The sequence below is a fragment of the Rhinolophus hipposideros genome (genome assembly GCF_964194185.1).
Source record: "Rhinolophus hipposideros genome assembly, chromosome: 18".
In the NCBI taxonomy this organism is placed as follows: Eukaryota; Metazoa; Chordata; class Mammalia; order Chiroptera; family Rhinolophidae; genus Rhinolophus; species Rhinolophus hipposideros.
This window is the reverse complement of record NC_138064.1, coordinates 16,993,502-17,020,453: the sequence shown is the minus strand read 5'-3', so window position 1 is coordinate 17,020,453 and position 26,952 is coordinate 16,993,502. Positions and strand designations below refer to the sequence as shown.

At 36.9% G+C, this 26,952-nt stretch overlaps 1 protein-coding gene across 1 annotated transcript; it reads left to right on the top strand.

The window, feature by feature from the left end:
* Positions 1 to 212: 212 nt before the first annotated feature.
* On the top strand, positions 213 to 26,952 carry CCDC126 (coiled-coil domain containing 126). The gene is made up of 3 exons (XM_081079282.1): positions 213 to 430; positions 12,733 to 13,136; positions 25,163 to 26,952. The coding sequence occupies exons 2-3, from the start codon at positions 12,899 to 12,901 to the stop codon at positions 25,345 to 25,347; spliced, it is 423 nt and encodes a 140-aa protein (XP_080935408.1). The 5' UTR covers positions 213 to 430; positions 12,733 to 12,898; the 3' UTR covers positions 25,348 to 26,952.

The window sequence follows — 26,952 nt, the reverse complement described above, 5'->3', positions numbered from 1 at the left end:
AGAGAGTTTGAGTAGGGTAAGTTCCTCTCCCAATACTGAGGGACCCTCTGGTTGCCACGCAACGGCGTGGTCCTGATCCAGAGAAGGTGTGGGCGGGTGAGAAGCACGTGCCTCTCCTTCCACATTCCGGAACTACAACCCCCACAATGCTGCGCGCGGCGGCCGCCTGCTTTCCAAAGTGGGGGAAGGGCCCGCCCGGGCCAGGAGGCGGAGCGGAAGCGGAGTGCGAGGGACTAGAAGAGTAGAATCTCCACAAGCTGGTAAACCAATCTGGTCCCTGATTCCCAGCCCCGGCCTTTCTCCATCCTGACCTGAAGGCTGCTTCGCAAGCGCAGGACGCAGCTGACTCCGGCTAATCAGCTTTCGCTGCGCCGCCCTGGCTCGGGAGCCCGTCGGCGGCGGCGACAGTGACTAGAAGCCCACAGGCAAGGTAATGGGGAGGGGGCGAGAAGGAAGCGGGAGGTGGAGGCGTCCCAGCCTGCCCGACCTGCGCCACTCGCGGAACCCCTCCCAGTGGCCGCCCCTCCTCCGCGGCACCCGGTCCCCCGCGGTACCGGGGCCGCTGCCGCTGGGAGTCCCCGGAGACCCGGCTTGGGGACGGGCCGGCAGCCCCTGCCGCCGCCAGGAGGCTCTTTGTCCCTGCTCCTCCGAGTCTGACAGCCACGGCCCTGCGGTCCCCCGGCGAGGAACCGAGCCTGGCGCTGGCTGCGTGATCCAAGCGGGTTGGGCTTGGTCCCGTGGCCGCTGGCGCCGGGGATTGACGGACCTGAGCCGCAGGGATGGAATGCCCGCGCTGCAGCCGCGCTCACTTCTTTTCCTGTTTTTGACAGCTCAGCTTTGTTCTACTTTGAGAGAAAGTCAAATGCCCCCTTTTTACTCCTTCAAAACTCAGTTCCTGGGTGACTGGTAAGAATGAACCGAAACTGCTTCTACTCTCGCAAGCCGTTTTAAGAGTGGCACAGACAGCCTGAGTTCCAATCCTGAGCGAGTCACTCCCTCCTCGCCTGGCTTTGTGACCTTGGTTAATTAAAGGCTGTAAAGCTGAGTTTTCTCATCGATCAAATGGAGATAAAATACACACCTTTACGTTGTTAGAATAAGAAATAATATACTTACAACGCCACTAATGTTTCATGTGCGGAAAAATCCTTAGTATAGGATACTTTCATGAGCTATACACTGAAATAGCTTCTGGGTTTGAGTTTTGTGTTTTTCTTTTTTTAATCATTAGCACCCTAGGCTTCGATTTATACTTTCTTTACCTTAAACCTAAGCAAAGAGTTCTTTAAAATATGCGGTCTTAATTTTTGCTGTTTTAAGATGGCTGAGAATGTTCTTAGGAAATTGATGAGTCTGCTTTTCTGTGGATCAGCTTTAGAGACACGTGCAAGGGCTTAACACCACCCCCACCCTGCCCAGCTGTGTCCTTTGCAGGATCCTTGGAGGAGCTTAAGTGTTTATTTTGGCAGAGTAAGCATCTAAGGTGTTCTGCAGTCCTGACGTGGGTGTCACCATCTTTTCCACCCTGTATCAACTTTTACCTACTTCTCTATACTCTTTCCCACTGATTAGTAATTTACCCCCTTTGGGATTTGTGTTTCCAAGTTGTAGCTTTTGTGCTCAGGACAAGTTGAATGAATGTAATAAATTTTATAAGGAAATGACTTGGAACAGTTCACCTTAGCCCCTCTTTAGTTTCGATTCTTGCACTGTTTTCTTCTGAATTTTAATGACATTAGAGATGAGTTTTTCTTCAAGGAAATCTCTATGGTCCTTAGTTGAAATTTTTTTCATTTAAAATGTCTGTTTTGTACTATGAGTTTAAACACTGTTGTGCAATATGTGAAATAACACGTCCTGGGTAATGCTGTTTTTGAATGTGCAGGTATAGGGGCAGAAAGCTGGTGGGGCCTGATGCATTTTCTGTCACGTCTTTAGTGACAGATGCATTTAAAATAAATATTTAAGAAGAAAAGGAGAAATTTGACGAATGTATTTCATAAGGATGACAGAGAGCCAGGGAGTAGGTAAGTGGAAAATGTATTTAAACCGTAGGAGAGGGCATATGCACGTAAAGATTTCTGATTCATTTTAAAATGTGTGGCAAAAAGACTTGTTTTGGGAAAAAAAAATGTTTCTATGTTGGTGTTGTTTAGTGCAATATTGGACAGAGAATAACGACTACGGAAATAGGAGACCTTGGTTCTTGTCCCAGCTCCGTCACCATTGTGTAACCTTAGATTTCTTTCTGGTCCTCAATTTCCTCATCTCTAAAATAGTGAATTGGTCTGATTCCAAGGACTCTTCTAGCTCAGACTTCAATGATAAGAGTTTTCAGATGTTCTTTTTAATGTGGAAAAAAATGGATGTAAACCCTTTTAGTCATTTATTTGTCTCTTAGGGGTATATTTCTATCTTGAGGAAGGGGATACCCATGAAAGAACTAGAAAGCTCCCACAAACAAGAATCTCTACCAAGCAGTTCATCCCTCTTTCATGAGCTGCACATACTTTCTCTGCATTTTTGACATGTTTACTTCTCTTCTTCTCTACTCTCTTTTATTCTACTCAAAGCCTCTGTTTACCTGTTATGCTTGCTTCTTTATAACTCTAGTTTGTCAATCCAAACCCTAATCCAACATCATTGTTTCTTTTAGTGAATTCTTTCCCTTTTTGCTTCTACTCCCAGCATCTTGGTTTTCTTAGAGGCCTCTTTTTTTCTGAGGCCTCAGGCAAAGGTGCTCAATGCTAGTTAGCTGTGGAAGGAGACGCGAGGTTATGTGGCTCAAAACGTGATTGGCTTGGGGGTGGGCAGGTCAAACTCAGTGACTGAGTTATCTACTACTGCATAATAAATGTGAGATTAAACTTTTACTCTGGCATAGTGATTGAGTAGTTTGTTCCCCTTTTGCTTTAACCTTTTCTGTTCTGAACCCTGACCTACTTTACCCATTTCATTTTATCGATCTTTGTTCAGTGCCATTGTCTTCTCTTTCCTCTCCCAAATAAGCCATCTAAAAAATGATCTAATAACTTGAGATATATTTCTGTATCTCAGCTGGAATTTTAGAGTAGGTCACATTTTAAATCTTAGTCCTAATTAGGAGTGGATGGCAGTGTCCTAAGTTAAATCCCCCCCCCCCCCAGATATTAGCCTCAGGCAATATTATGTAAAGAAAATATTTTAGGAATGCGCCTTTTCGCCTGAAATTACATTCTGAGGTTAAGTCTGTGGAGGACTTATTTCTCAGCTTTTTTTTGAAAGACGATCTGAACCTCTGTGCTCTGGTGAACATACTGGGTCTTTTTATAATAATTACCCGCCTCTCTAGCTATAAATTCCTTCGGTGGCTAATAGGCAGTGATTCTTGTAACACCTTTGCCTGAGTGAGAGTGTCTCTGCTTGCTAGTTACTACTATTGCTGTTGATAGTTGCTTTAGCTGCAGTCATAACGGTACAAGAAGCAGAACGCTGAATAATGCAAAAATGGGATTTGAAGGGGAGATTAAGGTAGGATTAGCCATCTATTAATGTTTTTAATGTTGCTTTTGCAATGTTTACATAAAAATGCAAGGAAGTATTTCAAGACAGTCACTGTGAAATGCAGTGTTTTTAAAAGTTTTAACTGCAACCGTAGCAACTGTCTTTTTATATCAAGACTCCATAGATGTATAACTGTGTGGTGGGTGTAACTGTATGAAAAAAATATGTATGCATATACATATATATATATCAGCTGGAAGAAAAGTTTCACAAAACAAAATCTGTAGTGTGTACAGTGTACTCTGATGGTTTCTGTTTTACCTTTTTTTTTTTTAAAGCACCAAGTGCAAACTATTATGTTAACATTTATTTCTTGTTTTTGAAAAACATTGGAGTCCTGGGTTGACAGTTTGGATGCCTAATTTTCATTCATTTGTTTGATGTTGGGTAGTCATTAATCCTCTCTGCTTCACTTTATGTTTAAAATGAGAGTATTCTTGTTTTAATATTCACTGATTCTCTGTCTTTACTTGTCCCTAGTAATAAAATTGGACTAATATATTTGCCCTGGCTAGGGAGAAACCACTGAAAAATGGCTTAAATATCTAATTGTTTGCATGTTTGCTCTTTGGCAAATGCGTAGTAGAGCTTGGAACAGATCTTTGGGGATTTTGAACAGAGATTTACAGATCTGTAAATCTCCAAAGCTCTTGCCAATTGGAGTGGAGATGTTAACACCTGTAATAAATATAAAAATTAAGAAAAAAATTTCCCTTCGTTCTTTGTTTTTTCTACATTTGTGTTCTTTAATAAGGAATATTTTAGAGTTTGAAAAAATTGTATTTAAAATACTTAATAACAATTGTACATTAACATGCTGGTGGATTACTACCACCTGGACTTTATTCCATACCCCTTCTTGCCACCTTCATATTAGAGAACACCAGTAAGAAGATGTTTTTCTGTGTAAAGATCACTATATCAGATCATTACTGTTCCTGTGTATTACACAACAGTGAACTGCCATTCTCACAAGGAAGGGAACACAAAGCTTTCTTTGCTTGTGGGTTTCCTTGTGTTCCTTTGATGAGTTCTCCACACCAGGCCAGCCCATGCTGGTGGTTGGGATCCCTCTCATTCTCACTGGTTTGTGCTGAGGAGGCGAAGAATAAAGAATTTACTGCTTGTTCCCAACATTCTGGTCAGAAAAAACATTCTAAAGGTTTTAGTTGGAAGGAAATTGGAACCAGACTTGGTACTTTCTGTTCTTTCTTACATCAGACCTCCTTAGAAGGCCTTCCTTGACCTTCCACCTTATGTAGACCCCTCAGATGTTCTCACATGACCCCGTTTTCTCCAAAGCATTTTATCACTGGCTGAAATTAAGTTGTTTCCGTGTTTGCTTGTTTGTTGTCCTACCCCTGTTAAAGCATAATCTCCAGAAGATCAAGAATCCAATCTTGTTTCCCCTCTCACATCGCCAGTTTCTGGCACATAGTAGGTGCTTTAATATATATTGTGAATGAGTAAATGATGAAGTGAATGAATAAACCAATTTCTTTCATGCTTTAAATGAAACTACATGTAGTAAAGATTGTGTTTGAGCCTGGGCCTTTAAGTACCCTCCCCCAAATCCCCCCCCCCCCCCAAGTTCTTTTTTCTGGAAATGTTTTCTTTCTTACCAGGGTGTTTGCTAATCATGGCTATGGTGCCTACATCCAGAAGACCTTGTGTTCATCTTTGTTTCAGTTTATATTTTTTCTATTGTAGTTTTTTTTTAATTTATGTAAAAACTAAGATCTAAGATTTCTTAAATCCTTCTTGTAGCAACTTTGTAATATTTTGATTTATGTGAATAAAACATATTTGAAATTTGAATGTGACAACTTGATGATTTAGTGAATAGTCCAAATTACATATCTTCAAAATATTAGGATCATTGCCCTAAACTGCCATTACTGTTTTCTGGTTACATCCTTTTAAAGCAAAAAAGAACAAGCATCATTTAATGTTATAGTTCATTCAGTGTTTACAGTCGTTCTAGTGGAGGTAAGGGAGGTAGTGTGGTCCAGAGAAAAACGTGAGTAATGAGTTAGGACCTGTATTCTGGACCAGTACACTTTCTGTCACTAACTGATTTTCTCATTTTCAGCAAGACATTTAACATTTCTGGGCTGTAGTTTCTTCATCTGAAATATGAGGGGTTGGATTAGATTTCTTCTTAGGTTCTTCAGGCCAGAAATGGAAATTTGAAGATACTTTAATTTTATCTCAGCATTTTCATCTCCTCTGGTACTCCACACAAAAAACATTGCAAGGAGGTCACATGCTTGGGAGAAGGGGGGGGGTTAGGCTCAGGAATGTGTTTAAAGGGAACTAGAAGAAACCTCTGCTGATGGTGCACCAGGCTTTGTGGGATTTGTGGCAGGAGTGTCGGCCATGTTACTCTTGCCCTTAAGGGACCTGGGACTTAAGGAGACAAGGCTCACCCACATGATTGGATCATACGATGTGTAAAGTCGGTTGATGTAATGTGCTGTGAAAGCTACAAGATCTACGTGGACTAGAGTAAGGTAATGAGGTTTTGAAATCCTGGCGAAGGCAGCATTTAAACAGACACTCTAGTCTCATGTTGGGCTCTTTGGAAGATGAACTGCTACTCGTCACTCATGCTGGTATGTCATCTTTTAGGGTTGGGTAATTAATTATTCAGTGATCACAGGTGTACCTCGCTTTATTGTGCCTCGTAAATAATTGCGTTTTCATCAACATTGAGACAAAAACACTCTACCAGCAAAAAGATTACAACTTGATAAAGGCTAGTTTGATGGTTAGTGTTTTTCAGCAATACAGTGTTTTTCAATTGAGGTATGTACATTGTTTTTTTAAGACGTAGTGCTATTGTACACTTAATAGACTATAGAATAAACATAACTTTTATATGCATTGGAAAACCAAAAAATTTGTGTGATTTGCTTTATTGTTATACTCACTTTTTTTGTGGTCGAGAACTGAACCCATAGTATCTCCAAGGTATGCCTGTAGTACCAATGAAATATTTCACGTTGTCCACAAATTCTGCGGAGAAACTTTTTCAAGCCTGCGGCCTCTCTGACAGCTGACTGTTACTAACTGAATGGCAGGCTATAAGGAAACATGCTTGGAAAATAAAACCATCATATGAATGTTAAGGTATTATTACTATTGGATGAGACACTGAGAAGACTGGCTTGAATAGGGGAGATACTATTTACGTGACTAATGAGAAATAAATTTGGTCTTTGGGAACTGGATTATGCAGGGCCATGAGTGCTAATCAGAGGAGTTTTATTTGGGTCTAATAAAACATCAAGAATTATTAGCATTGCTGCATAAGTGCCTGGCACTAACGATAAAAGTTAATCTTTATTGAGTAGTGTAAGGTGTCATTCATCCTTACTAGTATTAGGAAGGTACTGTTATTCCCATTATATAAGTGTCCACGACATCAGGGTTTAGGGAGATGAAATAACTTGCTCAAGGTTTTAAAGAAAGAATATGTAATTTCACATGGAGACCGATAGAGAGTACGATGAGGCTTGAGGTGGGTAGGAGTGAGAGTGATACTTTTTGAAGAGGTGACATTTGAACTGAATACTAAAGGATGAAAAGGAACAAGCCCTGGGAAGAGCATTTACAGCAGGGGAATAGCAGTACTATAGATTCTGAAGTTGGAAAGAATTTGGTGCCTATGTCTAGTGTGGCTATAGCTCGGTGAGCAAGGGGAAGTGGTGTGTGATTAGGGCTGCGAGATAAGGTAGAAGTCAGATTATGCAGGGCCTTGTGGATTGTGGTAAAGAGTTTTCATTTTACTCTCTGTGCAGTGGGAAACTGCCGAAGGGTTTTTAAATGGGAGTGGTGTGATACGACCTTTTGTGTGTGAGTATGGTAAAACGTACATAACCATAAAATGTCCCATGGTAACCACGTTAAGTGTACATTTCAGTGGCATTAAGTACAGTCACATTGTCATGCAACCATCATCACTGTACCTCTCCAGAACTTGTTCATCATTCTAAAATGAAAACTGTACCCTAAATTTTGAACCATAACTGCATTCTCCCATCTCCCCAGCCCCTGGTAACCACCATTCTACCTTCTGTCTCTATGGATCAGACTATTGTCGCTACCTATATAAGTGGAATCATACAATATTTGTCCTTTGTGTCTGGCTTATTTAATTTAACTTACTATAATGTCTTTAGGTTCATCCATGTTGTAGCTTGTATCAAAATTTTACTCGCTTTTAAGGCTGAATAATAATCCATTGTATATATGCAGTACATTTTGTTTATTCTGTTGATGGACACATGTTTATTCACGTTGATGGTTGTTTCCACCTTTTGGCTGTTGTTGAATGATGCTGTAGTGCCCATGGGTGTACAAATCCTCGAGTCCTTGCTTTCAGTTCTTTTGTGGTTATACTCAGAAGTAGAATGGCTGGATCATGGGGGTAATTCTTCTTCAGGAACTGCCATACTGTTTTCCACGGTGGCTGCACCATTTTACATTCCCGCTGGCAATGCACAAGAGTTTCAGTTTCTCCACATCTGCACCAACACTTGTTTTTTTGATAATGGCTTGTGGGGGAGGAACAAACTTTCCTCTACCCTCAGGGTTCTTCTGGCTGGTCTAATAATCAAATAGACATGAGACAGATTAGCAAGAGAAAATAACCAAATTTAATACATACATATTTATGGGAACCCCACATACCTGAGAGAGTCAGAGACTCCACATGCAAGAGAGGTTCAGAGATAGAAAGTGAACATGAGTATGTACTTCAGACATCCTGAGCTGGGGATGAGGTAGCGTGCATTGGGGGCTTCAAAGGATCATTGCAGGATGATAAAAGAGCAGATGGTGAATAAATAGAAGTTTGTCCTGCCCTATAGATAGGTCAAAAGAGGTTATCGCTGCTAATCTCTTATTCTGTGTAAGGCCCCTAATTTACCTACTCATGTTTTTCTGGGTAGGTAAAAAAGGGAGGGGCAGAAATTTCTCTTGAGTCCGAAGTGAAAGTTGACCTTCGCTCAAAACAGTCCACACAGCACAGAAGCACATCTAGGGGGAACTCATGCTGACTCTGCACAAGCTGTAAGGAAAAGCCTTTGTCCTTTACCTTCTTAGGTTCAGTGTCTGGGCTCTGCATATTAAACTGACAAAAGGCAGATTAACAGGAGAAAAAGGGTTATTTCCTATGCAAATGCAGGGCATCAGACAAATGAAAACTCTTAAAAAGAGTTAGGCCTGAGAGCTTATATACCATTAAAAAAAGAGCCATAAATTGTGGAGATGTTACAAGACAAAGGAAAAGGAGTTTGATCTCCTAGAGGTAGTAAATTGTGCAAAGAAAGGTAAACACCGGGGGTGTCATTTTTGGGGGTGCCAAAAAATGTATACAAGTGGACACTTTGGTCATCGTTGCTCAAGCAGTAGTTCACCATAATCAGAAGTGTCTGGACTCTGATGGTAACCACTTTGAGCACCTCTTGTCATTGCAGAAGTCACGCGTGACTTGTATTTATCTTTTGTTATCGGTGTATATTGAGTATTACAATTTTAATACAATTTTCTTTTCTTAAACTGTGTATATAATTTTTTGGGCACCCTTTGTATGTATGGGAAATCAATGGGAGATGAGGGTTGTTTTTGGAAGGTGTGTCTGTACAGGTTCCTCTCAGCATCAACTCCCTGTCTCCCATGATAAGAATCTTCTCATCTTTCTCACGGGAAATTCATGTCTTGCTTTTAGATAGAAAGGAGGAGGGCAGGAAACCCTTTTGCATCTGTGGTTTCTCAGTTATCCTCAGGTCAAAATAATCCCTATTCCAAAGTGGCATATTGTGGGATGCCATCCTCTGATGTCCTTCATAGCCATCCTCACAGCTGTGAAGTCGTATTTCATTGTGGTTTTCATTTGTATTTCCATGATGGTTAGTGATTTGAGCATGTTTTAGCTACCTGCTGGCCATGTGCATATCTCTTTTGGAGAAATGCTTAAATTGTGACTCTTCAAATCATGACTTTTGTTTTCAAAAGAACATTGTGGCTGTAGTGAGGACTTGGAGTGAGGTCGGAGAGGAGTCTGGGAAACCACTTGAGAAGCACCTGTAGGAATCTGGCAGGAGATCAAGGTTTTGGGACCACACTCTGTTTCCCTTCTTCAGATCTAGTCCTCTACAAACACTTCATTTTAAGAGTGTCTCCTTGCATTAATTCTTCTACCTTTGGGCCATATGGTCTGTAATTCCTTTTGTAATTTCTGCAGTTGAGTGAGAATTTTTCTCTGGGATTCCTAAAAATATTCAGGAGTCTATATTAGGTCAAAATAATAATAATGATGAAGGTGATGATTTTATTTTCGCCTTTAAAAAACTCTCCAGTTTTTAACTTGCGACAAATTTGATGGGTTTTTTGGTATTCCTTTAGAAATTTTTTTTCAATTGCAGTTGATATTCAGTATTATTTTATGTTAGTTTCAGGTGTACAGCCTGGTGGTTAGAAATTTATGTAATTTATGAAGTGATCCCTCTGATAAGTTTAGTACCCACCTGGCACAATATATAATTATTACAACATCATTGACTATATTCCCTATGCTGTACTTTATATCCTATGACTGGTTGTAACTACCAATTTGCACTTATTAATCCCTTCACTTTTTTCACCCAGTTCCCCAACCCTCTCCCATCTGGCAACCATCAGTTTGTTCTGTGTACCTATGAGTCTGTTTCTTCATTTATTCTGTTCTTTAGATTCCACATATAAGTGAGATCATGTTATTTGTCTTTCTTTGTTTGAATACTTCGCTTAGCATAATACCTATTTCACTTAGCATGATACCTGCCAGGTCCATCCATGCTGTTGCAAATGGTTAAATTTCATTCTTTTTCACGGTTGAGTAATATTCCACTGTGTACATGTACCGTGTCTTCTTTATCCAGTCATTTATTGATGGACTCTTAGATTGCTTCCATATCCTAGCTATTGTAAATAGTGCTACAGTGAACCTAGGGGTGCATATATCTTCTCAAATAGTGTTTTGGATTTCTCTGAATAAATACCCAGAAGTGGAATTGTTGGGTCATAAGGTAATTCTATTTTTAATTTTTTGAGGAACTTCCATATTGTTTTCCATAGTGGCCACACCAATTGCAATTCCACCAACAGTGCACAAGGGTTCCCTTTTCTCCACATCCTCGCCGCCATTGTTGTTTGATTTATTGATGATCGCCATTCTGACAGGTGTGAGGTGATAGCTCATTGTGGTTTTTATTTGCATTTCTCTGATGATTAGTGATGTTGAGTATCTTTCCATATGTCTGTTGGCTGTCTGTATGTCCTCTTTGGAAAAATGTCTAGTCAGGTCCTCTGCCCTTTTTTAAATTAGATTGTTTGGCTTTTTTGGTGTTAAGTTGCATGAGTTCTTTATAAATTTTGGATATTAACCCCTTATCAGATGTATCATTGGCAAATATCTTCTCCCATTCAGTAGGTTGTCTTTTAATTTTGCTGATGGTTTCCTTTGCTGCGCAAAAACTTTTTAGTTTGATATAGTCCCATTTGTTTATTTTTTTCTTTTGTTTCCCTTGCCCAAGGAGATATAGCAAAAAAAAAAATGTTGCTAAGAGCAATATCAGAGAGTTTATTGCTTATGTTTTATGGTTTTGGGTCTTACATTTATGTCTTTAATCCATTTTGAGTTTATTTGAATATATGGTGTAAGAACGTGGTCCAGTTTTGTTTTTTTGGATATATCTATCCAGTTTTCCCAACACCATTTATTGAGGAGACTGTCTTTACCACATTGTATAGTCTTGCCTCCTTTGTCATAGATTAATTGACCATATAAGGCATACGCGTGGGTTTATATGTGGGCTCTCTATTCTGTATCTGTTTTTATGGCAGCACCATGCTGTTTTGATTATTATAGCCTTGTAGGATTGTTTGATATCAGGTATTGTGATACCTCCAACTTTGTTCTTTTTAAGATTTCTGTGGCTATTCAGGGTCTTTTGTCGTTCCATATAAATTTTAGGATTATTTGTTCTAGTTCTGTGAAAAATGCCATTGGGATTTTGATAGGGATTGTATGAAATCTATAAATTGCTTTAGGTAGCATGGACATTTTAACGATGTTAATTCTTCCTATCCATGAGTACGGTATATGCTTCCATTTATTTGTATCTTCTTCAGTGTCTTCTAATTTTCTGAGTACAGATCTTTTATTTATTCCTAAGTATTTTTTTTGATGCAGTTGTAAATGGGTTGTTTTCTTAATTTCTCTTTCTGATAGTTTATTAGTGTATAAATGTTCAAGTGATTTCTGAAGATTAATTTTTGTGTCTTGCAACTTTACTGAATTCATTTATCATTTCTAATAGGTTTTTGGTATAATCTTTAGAATTCTCGCTATATAGTATCATGTCATCTGCAGATAAAGACAGTTGTACTTCCTCCTTTCCAATTTAGATGCCTTTTATTAATATTTCTTTCTCTTGTCTGATTGTTGGGGCTAGAACTTCCAATACTATGTTGAATAAAAGTGGTGAAAGTGGGCATCCTGTCTTGTTCCTGATCTTAAGGAAAATGTTTTTAGCTTTTCATCATTGAATATGTTAGCTGTGGGTTTATCATAATGGACTTTATTATGTTGAAGTATGTTTCCTCTCTTCCCACTTTGCTGAGAGTTTTTATCATAAATGGATGTTGGATTTTTTCATGCCTTTTCTGCATCTATTGATATCATATGTAGACAGGCATTTTGATTTTCCATCTGTTTTCGCCTTTCATTTTGGCATTTAAACTTTCATTTTGACATCTACTTTTGTTTTTAAAGGAGGATGAGAAGGAAAAATAGCTTTTTGACACTTGGTGACTTGTATTTGAATAGACTGAGATCTCCTGTAAATCTCATATACATAGTTTTAGTTACAAACAACAAGAAGTCATTCAAAGAACTTTGTGACTATGGTGGCATTTTTCTCAGATGTTTTCAATGAATTGACATTTATTTTTAATTTAAATATTTGAAGACCTATGTAAATGAGACTGATAAAAGGCCTGGAAGCTTGTTTAGTGGGGGAGAAAGTTGGCAGAGGATGATACAGTTCCAAATCCAAACTATTTATAGAATCTTTCTTAAATATATCATTGTCTATTCTGTTATTGATATAGGTTATGACTGATCACCTTTTTTCTTCTCAGTTTTACAGAGTTAACTAAGAGTTGGAGGCAACCTTGCTGAGGATGAAGAATACACAGTATTAAAGGAGGAGGAGGAAATTTTTTCTTTTTTCTTTCAAAAGTCTTGATTGTTTGGTGGCTTGCATCTAGTTACCACTTGCAGCTGAGTCTGTTGGCTTCATCAGAAATGATTTTTACATTCTCAAGAAAAAATATGTCCCAGAAATTGAGTTTACTGTTGCTTGTATTTGGACTCATTTGGGGACTGATGTTACTACACTATACTTTTCAACAACCAAGACATCAAAGCAGTGTCAAGTTACGTGAACAAATTCTAGATTTAAGCAAAAAATACGTTAAAGCTCTAGCAGAAGAAAATAAGAACACAGTGGATGTCGAGAATGGAGCTTCGATGGCAGGATATGGTAAGATACCCATAGAATATTTCTAGCTTTTTCCTCTTCAACCTATCCCCATTTAAAGATAGTCATGGAACTCTATCCCGTTACTTCATGATTAGGTCTTTACAAAGTAATTTTTTTCTTGACTTTTTATGAAAAATTCAAATGTACTAAAAAATAGACATAATTTAGTAAATTTCCATATATCTATCATCAAGATTTAAGAATTATTAACATTTTGCAATATTTATCTAGTTTTTGAAGAATATTTAAATTGCAGAAATTGTGACATTTCATTGCTAGATATTTCCATATGTATACCTAAAAAATGATTTTTTTCCTACATAATTACAATACTATTACCATACCTAGTTCATATTTACATTTTTCCAATTATCCCAATATAGACCATCAGTTTTGTAACATCTATTAATTTCTAAGAAACAGCATTTACCTATTATCTCCAGTATTGTGTATTGCCATTCTCCTTTTTAATCCCAAGGTTCCTGCTGTATTTTAAGTTTTTTGTGCATGCCATTTTCTCTCTTGTCTTTGAGACTTAAAAAACAGAGAGCAAGAGAAGAAATAGAACACTTTGTGTGTTCTCTAGTTAAACACAATTTTAAAAAAGTTATACATATATATTTAAAGAATCAAGATGTGTTATATGATTCTTATAATAAAAAGTTCTTCCAATCCCCAACAGTCCTCATATTTCCCATTTTAAATCATTTAATTTGATTTATTTGGTGATCACTTCTGTACCTCTAAATACCATGCTCTATGAGCTACTTCTTGATTTTCCAATTCTAAGCATTATCTGTTAACTTCCCACTATGCAAGATGAAGGTTCAGCTTTCTTTCCTACCCCAAATTGTGTTCCATCCACCCCAGGCTGCTTTCACACACATGTGTCCTTGTCCTGCCATTTTCCCATCGTAATTTTGGTAAAACAACATTCAGTGTTTGCATTATTATGACTGTGTTAATGGTATTCATTACAGAGCCATGTAGTCCATTATGATTACTTTTTTCCCCTCTACAACTTTACTTTCCCCTCTAGAATTAATAAGCTTTGATTTTTGTTTCTTTACCTAGTTTTCTACCTCAATTCCCTCACTGTGTTTAAATCTCCTTCCCGTATTTTCAGACACATTAGGTATTTCATCATTTTCTTTATCTTGAAATCTTTCCAATGCCTTCTGACCTGCTTTGGTCTGGACTGTTTCCACTTATCACTCAGGAAATTCTCTCGGCTTGTGGGGTGAATTGTTCTAGGATCTCACTCCACCGTCATCCTGGAGATTCCTTTACCTCTTTCTTGTGTTGTATCTCATTCAGTTTCTGCTTTATTCATTGCTCCCTCATTTTAGGGGAACAGATTCTCTGGTAGGTTCCTCAGAAAGATAACAGGGAAGGTCAAAGTTTTGAGTCCTTGCATATCTGAAAAGTTCTCCCCCTCCCCAAAACCATCAAGCTTAACTGAAAGTCTGAGTATAGAAACCTAATTTGGAAATAGTTCTCCCATGGATTTTGAAGACTTTTTTTTTTTTTTTTGTCTCCTTTAGCTTCCAGTGTTCTTTTTGAAAATCTAATGCTGTTCTGATTCTTCATCCTTTGTATGTGGCATATTTTTTTTGGTGAGATCTTTGTCCCATACTATTCTGAAATTCTCAATGCTGTGTCTGAATATGAATTTCTTTCATACTTGTGCTGGGACCTCAGCGGGTTCTTTAAGTCCTGAAACTTATGTCCTTCAATTCTGGAATATTTTCTCTAAATTTATTTGATTTCTCCCTCTCCATTGTTTTCATTCTTTCTGAAATTCTGTTATTCAACATTTGGGCCTGGGCCCTCTGAACTGGTCCTCTAATTTTCCTTTTTTTACTCTCCTGTTTCCATGTCTTTGTCTTTTTGCTTTATTTTTTGAGATATTTCCTCAGTTTTATTTTCAACTCTTCATGGAGTTTTTTATTTTATCTCCTATATTCTTAACTTCTAAGTGCTCTTTTGTTGTTATTTCTCTAAGGTTATCAATGATAGCTTTTCTGAAGTGTTCTCATGTTTTTTCCAAAAATGTCTAGTGTTCTATAGCCTTTTGAGGCTTTTTAGAGTGAGACACTAAAAGGTTGGTAGGAAGTGTTGAGTTGTTGGGTGGCATGTACTATAGGGTGATCTGGCTGGGACATTTTCTTGGGAGTATTCTTAATATTTGCAGTGACTTCTGATACCAGGTCCCTGGAGTGAGGCCACATTTCACAGGTTAAGGGTATAATCTTCCACTATAGTGCCCTTACTTCAGACACCAGCTACAAGTTCGGGTGTCCCCAGGTCACCCTCACTTCTGACCAACTGGCTAAAAAATTAAGGGTTCCCACTACCCCCTCATGTTTGGTAATTCATTAGATTGGCTCGCAGAACTTACTGGAAGCAATATACTTACTATAACAATTTTATTATAGCAAAAAGAAAATCAGAACCAGCCAAAGGGAGAGATGCATAGGGCAAGGTCTGAGAATGTTCCACATGTAAAATTTCTGCCCTGTTCTTCCCATGGAATCAGGACACGTTACCCTCCTGGCTTATCAATGTGTGACAATATTAAGAGTATTGGTAACCAGGGAAGCTCATCTGAACGTTGGTGTCCAGAGTTTTTATTGAGGCTTCATTGTATAGGTGCGATTGATTGAATCATTGGCCACGTGGAACTCAGTTTCCAGCCCTTCTGTCCTCTCCAATGTTGGCTGAAAAGCCCTAACCCTTTAATCACATGGTTGGTCTACCTCGAATGACTAGTCCCCGTCCTGCATCATCTCATTAGCACAATCTATCTAGGGGCCCACTCTGAGACACCTTATTAATGTAAATGATCAGGTGTGGTCCCAGGGGCCACCATGAATAGCAAAGATATTCTTATCACTCAGGAAATTCCAAGCATGTAGAGGCTGCTGCCCAGGAACCCGGGGCAAAGGCCAGTCAAATTCTCTGTTGTGTAATGTCAGTGTCTGTTTCTTTGGGTTATCCCCAAATCGGTGTACTTAGATTTTTCTTCTTGAGCTATGTAAACTTTTACTGACCTCCCCCAGTTATTAGTGGGGTACCCAGGACCTAAACTGCTATACTGGCTTCAGAAAATATACCTGACAATTTCTGCAATGGTGGGCGAGGGGGGACTGTGCCCAGTTTTGGAGTGGTATAAAGAATTTAGGAATCAAATTGCTTTTTAGATAAACTTTTATCCAATCTTTCTGATTTTAGTCCTTTCTTTACCTCTTGGTCTTCCCATGGTGGTATCAGAGAAAACCACCTAAAACAGGAGGTTTAAATAAGATCCAGAATCTCATAATATGTAAATGTACGGTTTCAAATATAAATCACTTGTCATGCAAAGAACCGGGAGAATCTCTTAACTGAATGAAAAAAGACAGTCAATTACAGATGTTAGAATTATTAAAAAAAATTTATTTAAAAAAAATTTTTTAAAGCAGTCATGATTCAGTAAGGAATTAATGAACACAAAGCAAATGAAAAAACAAAGCAACAAAGAAACAGAAAGTCTCAGCAGATAAATAGAACATAGAAAGAAAAAGCAAATGGGAATTTTTGAACTGAAAAATGTATAATTTAAATAAAAAGCTCAGCAGATTGACTCAACAGCAGAAAGGAGTGGACAGAGGAAAGAATCACTGAACTGGAACATAGAACAATGTAATTACCCAATCTGAACAACAGAGGGAAAATAGACTGGAAAAAAATGAACAGAGATTCAGGGACCTGTTGGTCTATAACAAAAGATGTAACATTTGTATCGTTGGAATTTTGGAAAAACAGAGAATAAGGGCAGAGTTGGAAAAGTACTCAAAAAAACCAAAAAAAACAAAACAGCTGCAAATTCCTAAATTTGGCAAGAGACATAGACCTCAGGTTCAAGAAGCTGAGTGAAGCCTAAGCAGGATAAATCCCCCCAAATTCATGCCAAGACACATTATGATTGAACTTCTGAAAACTTACAGAGAAACTAGAAAATAAAAATCTTAAAAGCAACCGGAAAAAAATAACACCTCACTTATAGCAGAAAAACAATTCAAATGACAGTGGATTTCTCATCAGAAACCATCATGGCCAGAAGAAAGTGACAAATATTTTTCAAGTGCTGAAAGGAAAGAACTGTCAACCCAAGAATCTATACCCAGTGAAAATATCCTTCAGGAACGAAGGGGAAATCAAAGACATTCTCAGAACTAGGAAAAGAATTTATGACCAGCAGGCCTACTCGAAAGAAAATTCTTTAATTTAAAACAGAGAGAAGTGATAAAAGGAGGAAACTGGAACTACCAGGAAGGAAGGAGTAACACGGTAAATAAGAATAAGGGTAATTCAAGGGCGACTGGATGGCTCAGTTGGTTAGAGTGCGAGCTCTCAACAACAAGGTCGCCGGTTCAATTCCCACATGGGATGATGGGCTGTGCCCCTTGCAACTAAAGATTGAAAACAACAACTGGACTTGGAGCTGAGCTGTGCCCTCCACAACTAGATTGAAGGACAGTGATTTGCAGCTGATGGGCCCTGGAGAAACACACTGTCCTCCAATATTCCCCAATAAAATTTATTAAAAGAGGGTAATTCAGTAGGTTTCGTTTTTTTCTTAAGTTTTCTAAACTATGATGGTTGAAGAAAAATTATAACATTGTCTGATGTAATTGAAAATGTATGTAGAGAGAATACTTAAGGCAATATAACAGAGTAGGGTAAAGGGTAGTGTATTAGAGTTTTCCAGAGAAATAGCAGGGAGAGTGATTGGTGGACTTTGAAATAATTAATTGACTTTTGAAATTATGGGGTTGGAAAGTCCAAAATCTTTAGGGTGGGCTGGCAGGCTGAAAATTCTGTCAAGAGTTGGTGTGGTAGTCCTGAGTTCCAAGGCAGCCAGTCTAGAGGCAGAATTCCCTTCTATTCCAGGAATTTCAGTCTTTTTGCTTAAGGTCTTTAGCTGATTAGATGTAAGTAATTAATCCCCTCTACTAAAACTCTACTGGTTTAAATGCTAATCACAGCATTTAAATACTAATCACAGCAACTTCTAGACTGCTGGATTTGTCTGGGCACCTTAGCCTAATCAAGTTGACACGTAAAATGAACCATCACAGATGGTAAATAGAGATCAAGCTTATATTTTCACTCAAATTCTTAAAATAATTATGATGTTAGTTATGTGATGTAATACAACATCACTAAATACAACAACCACTAAAACTAAACTAAGATACATTCAAAAACACTACAGATAAATCAAAAAAGAATTCTAAAAAATATTCACATAATCCACAGGAAGGCAGGAAAACAACAACAGAGAAGTGAAATACAACAAACAAAACAAGAAATGGTAGATCTAAGTCTTAATATATGATAATTACATTAAATATAAATGTTCTAAAGATCTTAGGCAGACTGGGTTAAAAAAACATGATCCGTGTAGTGTGCTGTCTACAAGAAACTCATTTTAAATTTAATGATATTGACTGGCTGAAAGGAAAAAGATGGAAAAAGATATCATGCAAACAGGATAAGGAATGGCTCCATTAATATCAGATAAAATAGACTTTAGAGCAAAGGAAACTATCAAACAGAAGGATATTATATGAGCATAAAAGGGTCAACCCACCCAGAAGAAATAACAATCCTAAATGTGTATCTATAAACTGATGAAAGTAAAAGGAGAAATAGATAAACCCACAATTACAGTGAGAACTTAAACATCCCTTCTCAGGAGCTATTAGAACTACTAGATAGAAAATCTGCAAGGATACAGAAGATCTGAAGAACACAATCTAATCAGTGGAACATTATTTGCATATATAGGAGCTTTATCAACAACAGCAGAATTCATGGTTTTTTAAGAGTCCATGGAATATTCACCAAAATGAATCATGTCCTGGGCCCTAAACGCTCAACAAATTTAAAAGAATTGAAATTATACAGGGTATGTTCTCTGATCACAGTGAACTCAAACTAGAAATCCATAACAGAGTTAATAAGAAAATCTCGGAATAATGGAAACTAAACAAACACACTTCTAAATAATCTATGAGTCAAAGAGGAAGTCTCAAGGGAAATTTTAAAAAAGTACATTGAATTGAATGAAAATGAAAATACAACCTAAAAATGGTGGGACACAGCTAAAGCAGTGCTGAGAAGGAATTTAGAGCACTAAGTACGTACATTAGAAAAGTCTCAAATCCATTAAGCTCCCCTCTCAAGAACCTAGAAAAAGAAGAGCAAAACAAACCCAGAGCAAGTAGCAGGAAGGAAATGATCAAGAACAGAAATTAAGGAAATTGAAAGAAAACTAGAGAAAATCAATGAAACAAATAGCTTGTCCTTTGAAATATCAGAAAAAAAATTGACAAACTTCTAGCAAGATTGACAATGAAAGAGAAGATTCGAATTGCCAATATCAGGAATGAAAAAGTATCACTACAGACCATGCAGACATCAAAAGTGGGGGGGACTACTCTTGAGGGACCAAGAATAGTTCTCCACACACAAATTTGATATCTTAGGTGAAATGGATCAGTTCCTTGAAAACCACAAAACTACCACACTCACCCAGTATGAAATAGATAATCTGAATAGCCCTATAACTATTAGAGAAATTGAATTTATAGTTGAAGAACTTCCAAAAAAGAAATCTCCAAGGCCCAGTGGTTTCACTGAAGAATTCTATCTGAAGTTAAAATAAAAATTAATATCAATTTTATGGTCTTTTCCAGAAAATAGAACACTTCCCAGTTCATTTTATGAAGCTAGAATTATCTTTATACCAAAACCAGACAAAGATAGTATAAGAAATAAAGACTATGGACCAATATCCCTCATGAATATAGATGTGAAAATCATTAGGAAATAGCCAACAGAATTCAGGAACATATGAAAAGAATTAAACACCACGATCAAGTGGCATTTATTCTAGGGATGCAAGACTGCTTTAGTTTTCAAAAAAAGTCAGTGTAATCCACCATATTAACAGGCTAATGAGAGGGAAGAGGATGTTACTGAAAAAGGACAAGATAGGCATCCTTGTGGTGATGGAAATATTCTGCACCTTGACTGTATCCGTGTCAGTATTCTGGTTGTGATGTTGTATATGGTTTTGCAAGATGTTAGTATTGGGGTAAAGGGTTCAGGAATTTTGGTATTTATTACTTCTTACAACTACATGTAAATTCTACAATTATCTCAAAATTACTTAACAAAAGAAACCCCTCTAAACCAAAACTGTTAAATGAGTAGTTTCCTATATTCTAAGTATGCTAAAGGAAAGTCAATCTCAAAATTCCTATTAGAAGTAATTTTGATGTGGTTTTTTAAAACATAGCTTATTTATGATTTATATCATTACACAAATCCATTATCTAGTTTTTTTCTTCACTTAAGAAAAACTAGGCTTATTTTATGTCCCTAGGCATTTCATTTGTGTTTAAAGTTGATGGGAACGTATATTGATCCACTTATGAGACTAAACAATGTGCCTTGCAATCTTAAGTAGTGAAGTAATAAAATATTTGTTGAATAACATAATTTATTCAGCACTCAATGGGAGAAGGTAGCTATATTAAAAATGTAAAAGAGTAAACAAACAATGTGTAATTGATTATAGTTTATGAGATTTTTGAAACCACTTTTACTTAACATGCTCTTTTTTTTCCTGACCTTTAAATAAGTTTCTTTTTTTTTTTTCACGTTCCTATTTTTAAGGACTCATTTTATTACTAGCTTCATAGAACTTTACAGTGGGTAATTCACTTTGATAATCAAGAAGTGTCTTCTAAGTTTTCTTTCTTGTACCATTAAGCTGATGTTAGTGGTGGTAAAATATCAATTTGAATTTGAAAACTATTAATAAGGAAAAGTTTATGACTTACGCAATGCGTTAAACACTTGTGTTTTATTTTCATTAGTCATTTTGCATTGTACTACTTTTTTATTCCTTTTTTGTGTTCTTACATGGTTATTTTTATTTATATCTGCCTTCTTCTATACAATAGATTTGAGGATCAAAGAATACAAACAATAAAGAATACAAACATTAAGAATACAAACAATAAAACCTATTGAGATATATAAATAAGAGATAAATGAAGACAGACATATAATTATGGGGCCCACAAAGGCATGTGTACTGGCTGTGCTGGTTTGTGCTTGGTAGCCCTCAGATTTATGCCTTACCCTTTCTTTGTTCTGTTTTGTATTTCAAGGGAGGATGATTCCAGTCGGTGAGTGATTCTGGTGAGGGGTGTTTTGCAAGTTTCCACATCAGCTAGCTTCTGTCTCGTCTCAGCCAATGGGAGGCACCAGCAGTTTTGAAAAGTAGGAGGAAGGAGAAGACTAGGGTATTTTTCTCCCTCTCTGCCTCAGGTGGTATCTCCTTTGGAGTGCCAGACTCTGTTTTCCACTAAGTGTCCTTGGACTTGGGCTCTGATGACTTCACGGCTTCCTTCCTGTGTTCCATAGGCCTTGAGGTGATAGTGGCTTCTGGCGGTGCCTCGCAATCCCTGATTATGTTTAGTCCAGTTAGAATATTTTTATATCCAATATATTTAATAGCATTATGTCATCTTTTTGATGTTTGTGTACCGTGAAGTAATTATGTACTGTGAAATAAATGTTCTGGGTACCGTTTTCATACTATCTGTATTCCAGTGTGCCTTTGTGATTTTTGCCATTCTTTTTGCATTCTTTGTGTGTTTTTTTTCCCTTTAAACTATTTGATTTCTTCTCTCAGAATAGGAAGCTTAAAACAGAAATAGAGCGACCTTAAAGGGTTTTATTTTCTAAATCTGGTCCTCACGTCAATCTCAGCAATGATACCACCTACTAAACACATGAATCAGACATTCAGCAGATGTTCTTTTCAAACTTTCGTTGAATGTCTACTGTGTGAAGAAGCATCAAGCTGGGTGAGCTGAGAGTGAAAGGATGGATATGATAGGGTCTCCCCTTTCACGTTGCTTTTAAGGGATTCTGAATAGGTGCCCATGGTAGGAAGGTCTTATTGCTAGCACCTTCAGTGGTAGTGCTTTATGGGGAAGTACTGGATTCCCATATGGTACATAATTTCCATCGGTATGTAGTCCCGTGAAAAGTAAACAAAATCGTGTTGTGAATCTAAAGAAGGGGAATTTTGGTGTCTTTTAAAAGAATCCCAAGTTCAGGTACATTAGTTTTGTTCTGGTTTTTCAGCTAATTTTATATCACGGAGCAAGGTAGTTAAAAACCTCTTAGTTGGTCTCTTATAATATTTTATAAAAACAATTGATTTTAGAAAATCTGAAGGGATATTTATGATAATTTCGAATACGGTTAAAATGATCACATAGTTATTTCTCATTAATGCCAATTTTTCCTTTCGTTTCTAGTCCTAACCCTAATTGTAATTAATGATGAGACTACCTTTATAATTCACGTCACACCTCAGCTTGGTGTCAAACTTCCTAGAGCTTCATTTTATGTTAACAGCTGGTAAGCCGCCCTACCCTAGTCTTTCCTAATTAGCCTTCTGTGGCCTAGATTGCTACCTCTTCAAATATCACACAGGAGATGACGCCAGGTAAAAACAGAGATCAAATAGTTATCTTTTAGTCTTGTTGCTGAAGGGTTTAAAAAATATTTCTCTCCTATTTACCCAAATACTATTATAATTCTTGATTGAAAGGTCTTAATAAAGAAATGTCTCTTCTCCCAGGCTTTTATTTTGAAACTTTTCAATCTAAAGAAAATAAGGGAAAGTTTTGTGGTAAACATCATATATTTTTCATGTAGACTCACCATTTGCTAAAAAACTTTCCATATTTGTTTTTCATTTTTCCTCCTGTACAAATACATATGCTTCTTTGGGGTACCATTTGAAAGAAGTTGTATATATTGTGATAATTTATCCCTAAATACTTCTTGTCATCTTGTCAAAGGATTTTTCTTGTATTTTTTTTCTTGTACATTCCCACTAAATTAGAATATATAAATGCTCGTGATGAAAGATACCAGAAGATACACTGCTTAGAAAATGTCATTCTTCGATGACTGGATTTTCTCCAAATCAAGTTTTCCCCTCACTTTATATTACATTCTTACATTATTGTTGTTTTAATTTTTTATAAGCATTTTCTAACCACCTCATACCACTACTCATCAACCACTACTCTCAGTACTCCTTTCTGGTATCTTTTTTTCTGCCTTTTAGTAAGCTACATATATTCACATTTTGGTAAAGTATAACAAAATTTGTCATTTTAACCATTTGAAGTGTACAGTTCAGTGGCAGTGTTGTACAACCATCACTGCTATTTTTCCAAAACCTGCATTACTGCAAATGAGAAACTGTAACCATTAAGCAATAACTCGCCATTCCCCCTTCCTCTGGCCCTTGGTAACTTCTAATCTACTTTGTCCCTGTGTATTTGTCTATCCTAGATAGCCCATATAAGTGGAATCATACAATATTTGTCCTTCTTTGTCTGGCTTATTTCACTTTGCATAATGTCTTTAAGGTTCATCCATGTTGTAGCACGTATCAGAACATCTTTTTTTTTTAATGACTAAATATGTCGTATGTCATATTATATGTATATACCACATTTTGTTGATCTCTTCGTCTGTTGTTGGACACTTGGGTTGTTTTCACCTTTTGGCTCTTGTGAATAATTGTGAAATGAACATTGGTGTACAGATATCTATTTAAGTCTCTGCTTTCAATTTTTGGGATATATACCCTAGGAGTGGTATTGCTGGGTCACATGGTAATTTTATGTTTAGCTTTCTGAGGCTGCCAAACTTTTTCACAGAGGCTGTACCATTTTATATTCCCACCGACAACCTATGACGGTTCCAGTTTCCTTACATCCTTGGCAATGCTTATTGTCCCTTTCTTTGATTGTAGCCATCCTAGTAGGTGTGAAATGGTATCTCATTATGATGTTGGGAATCTTTTTGTGTTCATATTGTCCATTTGCATATCTTTGGAGAAATGTCTATTCAGTCCTTTTCCAATTTAAAATATTGGGTTGTTTTTATCTTTTTGTTGTTGAGTGTAGGAGTTCTTTATATATTCCTGATAATAAGCCCATGTCAGATATATGATTTCCAAATATTTTCTTCTGTTTTGTAGGTTTTTTTCAATTTCTGGATAGGCTTTTGATAGCCCAGGAGTTTTAAATTTTGATAAAGTCCAGTTTGTTTATTTTTGTCTTTCATAAGTGCTTTTCCTGATATGCACTAGTAATGCAACCATCAGCACATTTATCAGTTGTTGTTGGATGATTTTTCCCTTGATCACAGATTAGAGCTTAAGCTGCTTTTTTGGTCCAGGGGATCAACAAAAAATAACAATTATTAGTTGCAACTGATCACGTACCTAATATGTGCTAGGTGTCTTTGGGAAACTTGAGAAAAAAGAATTCTAAGAAAGAAAAGGATCATAATTTCATTCTTGCCCAGTAAATTCTACTGAAACCCTTTAACCTCCCAAAGAGATTACAAGATGGAGTCTTCCCCATCCTTTTCTGGAAGAAATTTAAGTCAGAACTACTAGTAATGTCTACTGCACTCAGGGTCCTGGCGTCTGCCCCGGATCCTAGACTCCCCTACACTTCAGCCTGTGGAGGTTCCAGGTTTCTTGTTTCTACACTTCATTGAATTCCTTAGCTCAGCTAGCTTTTTGCCTTACCTGCCTAAGTCCACAGTCATCTCTACAAACGCTTGAGAAACTCAGTGTACACCGGTTCCTTACAGAGGGACTAACTTTGGAACCAGACGGTAAATCTGTTTTATTGCACTAGAAAAGTGAGAGTTTTCCCCACATTTATTACTGAAATTCCTTTAAGAAGCTCTATAGGTGATGCTATTGATTAAAATAATTAGGCCATTCCTATTTGTGGGTTTTTTTTTCTTTCAGACGACTCAATAATTGTTCACTTTTTTCTTCAAGCTGTGAAAACACAAATATCAAGTGCTCTGTCAATCTTTAATATGTTTTTTCTGTTTTTTTTCCCCCCCAGCGGATCTAAAAAGAACGATTGCTGTCCTTTTGGATGACATTTTACAACGCTTAGTAAAGCTCGAGAGCAAAGTCGACTATTTTGTTGTGAATGGTTCAGCACCCAACACTACCAATGGCACGAGTGGGAATCTGGTGTCAGTAACCACAAATAAACGGATAACTGCGCAGGGCAGCATTAGATAGCAGGTGAAGATCACCTAGGGTCGCTCCACCCACCATCGAGTATATCCTACGGCAGAAAAGCTTTGAAGTCACTTACTAGGACAGAGTAATACTTTACAGTAAAAGCTCTATGCATTTTCAAGGAAATATGCTGGATTCATGGAACTCAATTCTGTACATAAATTTTAAAAGTTATTAGTTTGCTTTCAGGCAAGACTCTTCAATGCTGTACTATATCCTCAAAGGGAATTCGGTAACATGGTTGGTGTAGTAAGCAGGTAGGTGATCTCTGTATAAATCTTTCGTGTTTGAGATCAAGCTGAAACAAAAACACTGAAAGACATGGATTCATTTCTATAAAATATTTATTTAAATATATGTAACATGTTTTTCACTCAAGTGGAGATTATTGTTATTGAGTCATTTTTGTCATCTGTTCTCAATATGTGTAACTGTTAGACTAATACTATTAGAGGGTGTGCTTACTTCCCGTATTATATTTTGTTACGCAGATTATGAGCAGAGTAAAGAAGTATAATGTTGAAAATAATGTTTTGAAATAAATGACCCAAAGAATGTCTTCATTTGCACTGTCCTTCAGAATAACTGGAGGTTAATTATTGTATATTTAAAAAGATTACATTCGTATGAGTATAATCTTGAAAGGGGTAGTTGCCACTGTCTGTAACCAATTCTAAACATTGGGAGAGTTAAATAACCTTAAAATATCTCTAATCTCATACGTAACATTTTCTTATATATATTCTGAAGAATAAAAGATATTTTTATGATGAGATTAAAAGTAAGTAAAGTATTCCTGATTTTTCACATACGTGAATGTTAATGTAAAAGTTTAGCCCTTTGAGTGTCTATGTTGTCAGGAAAGCACATTATTTCCGTATTTGGGTAATTTTTGTTGTCAGGGATGGGGAGACTAAGATATTTGTGAGACTGGGGCTCTTAAGTACTATAGCCAGATATATAGATGTGAAAAAATATTAGTGCTGCATTAAATTGCTTGGAAAATGTTAACATTATATAAGAGCATCCTGCTTTATGAAATTTTGGATTTGTATAACAGGTACATTAGATATTTGTTTTATATAATGACCACTTAAAAATAAGAACATTTAAAATATAATTTAAATTATAAAGATTGACTATCTTTTCAGGAAAACAGCTAATGTATATAGCACAAGAGATCCTAATCTTGGGTAATTCTAGTATAGAGCAAAGGACACCTTTATTTAAATTTCTCTTGTAGCAAATTTAATTGCCATATGGTGCCCTATATTTCATAGTATTTATTCTCATTAATAACTGCTTAAGTGCAGCTAGCTTCTAGATTTAGACTATATTGAATTTAGTTTTGAATATTGTATTGTTCATTATTACAATATGCTACCACATGTAGTAGCAATAATTATAATGTTTTATTAAAATAAGTATGAGAAAATACTGTTTTATGACAAGTAGCTTTCCAAACTTCTCTGTACTCTACCTTTATGTGAAGAAATTAATTACATACCATTGCCAGGTGAAGTTTGGAGTAATTGTTCAGTCTGTGTTATTAGACGTGGACTTTTTGGTTTTGTTTTCAGGGATGAAATAAAATATATTATTTGT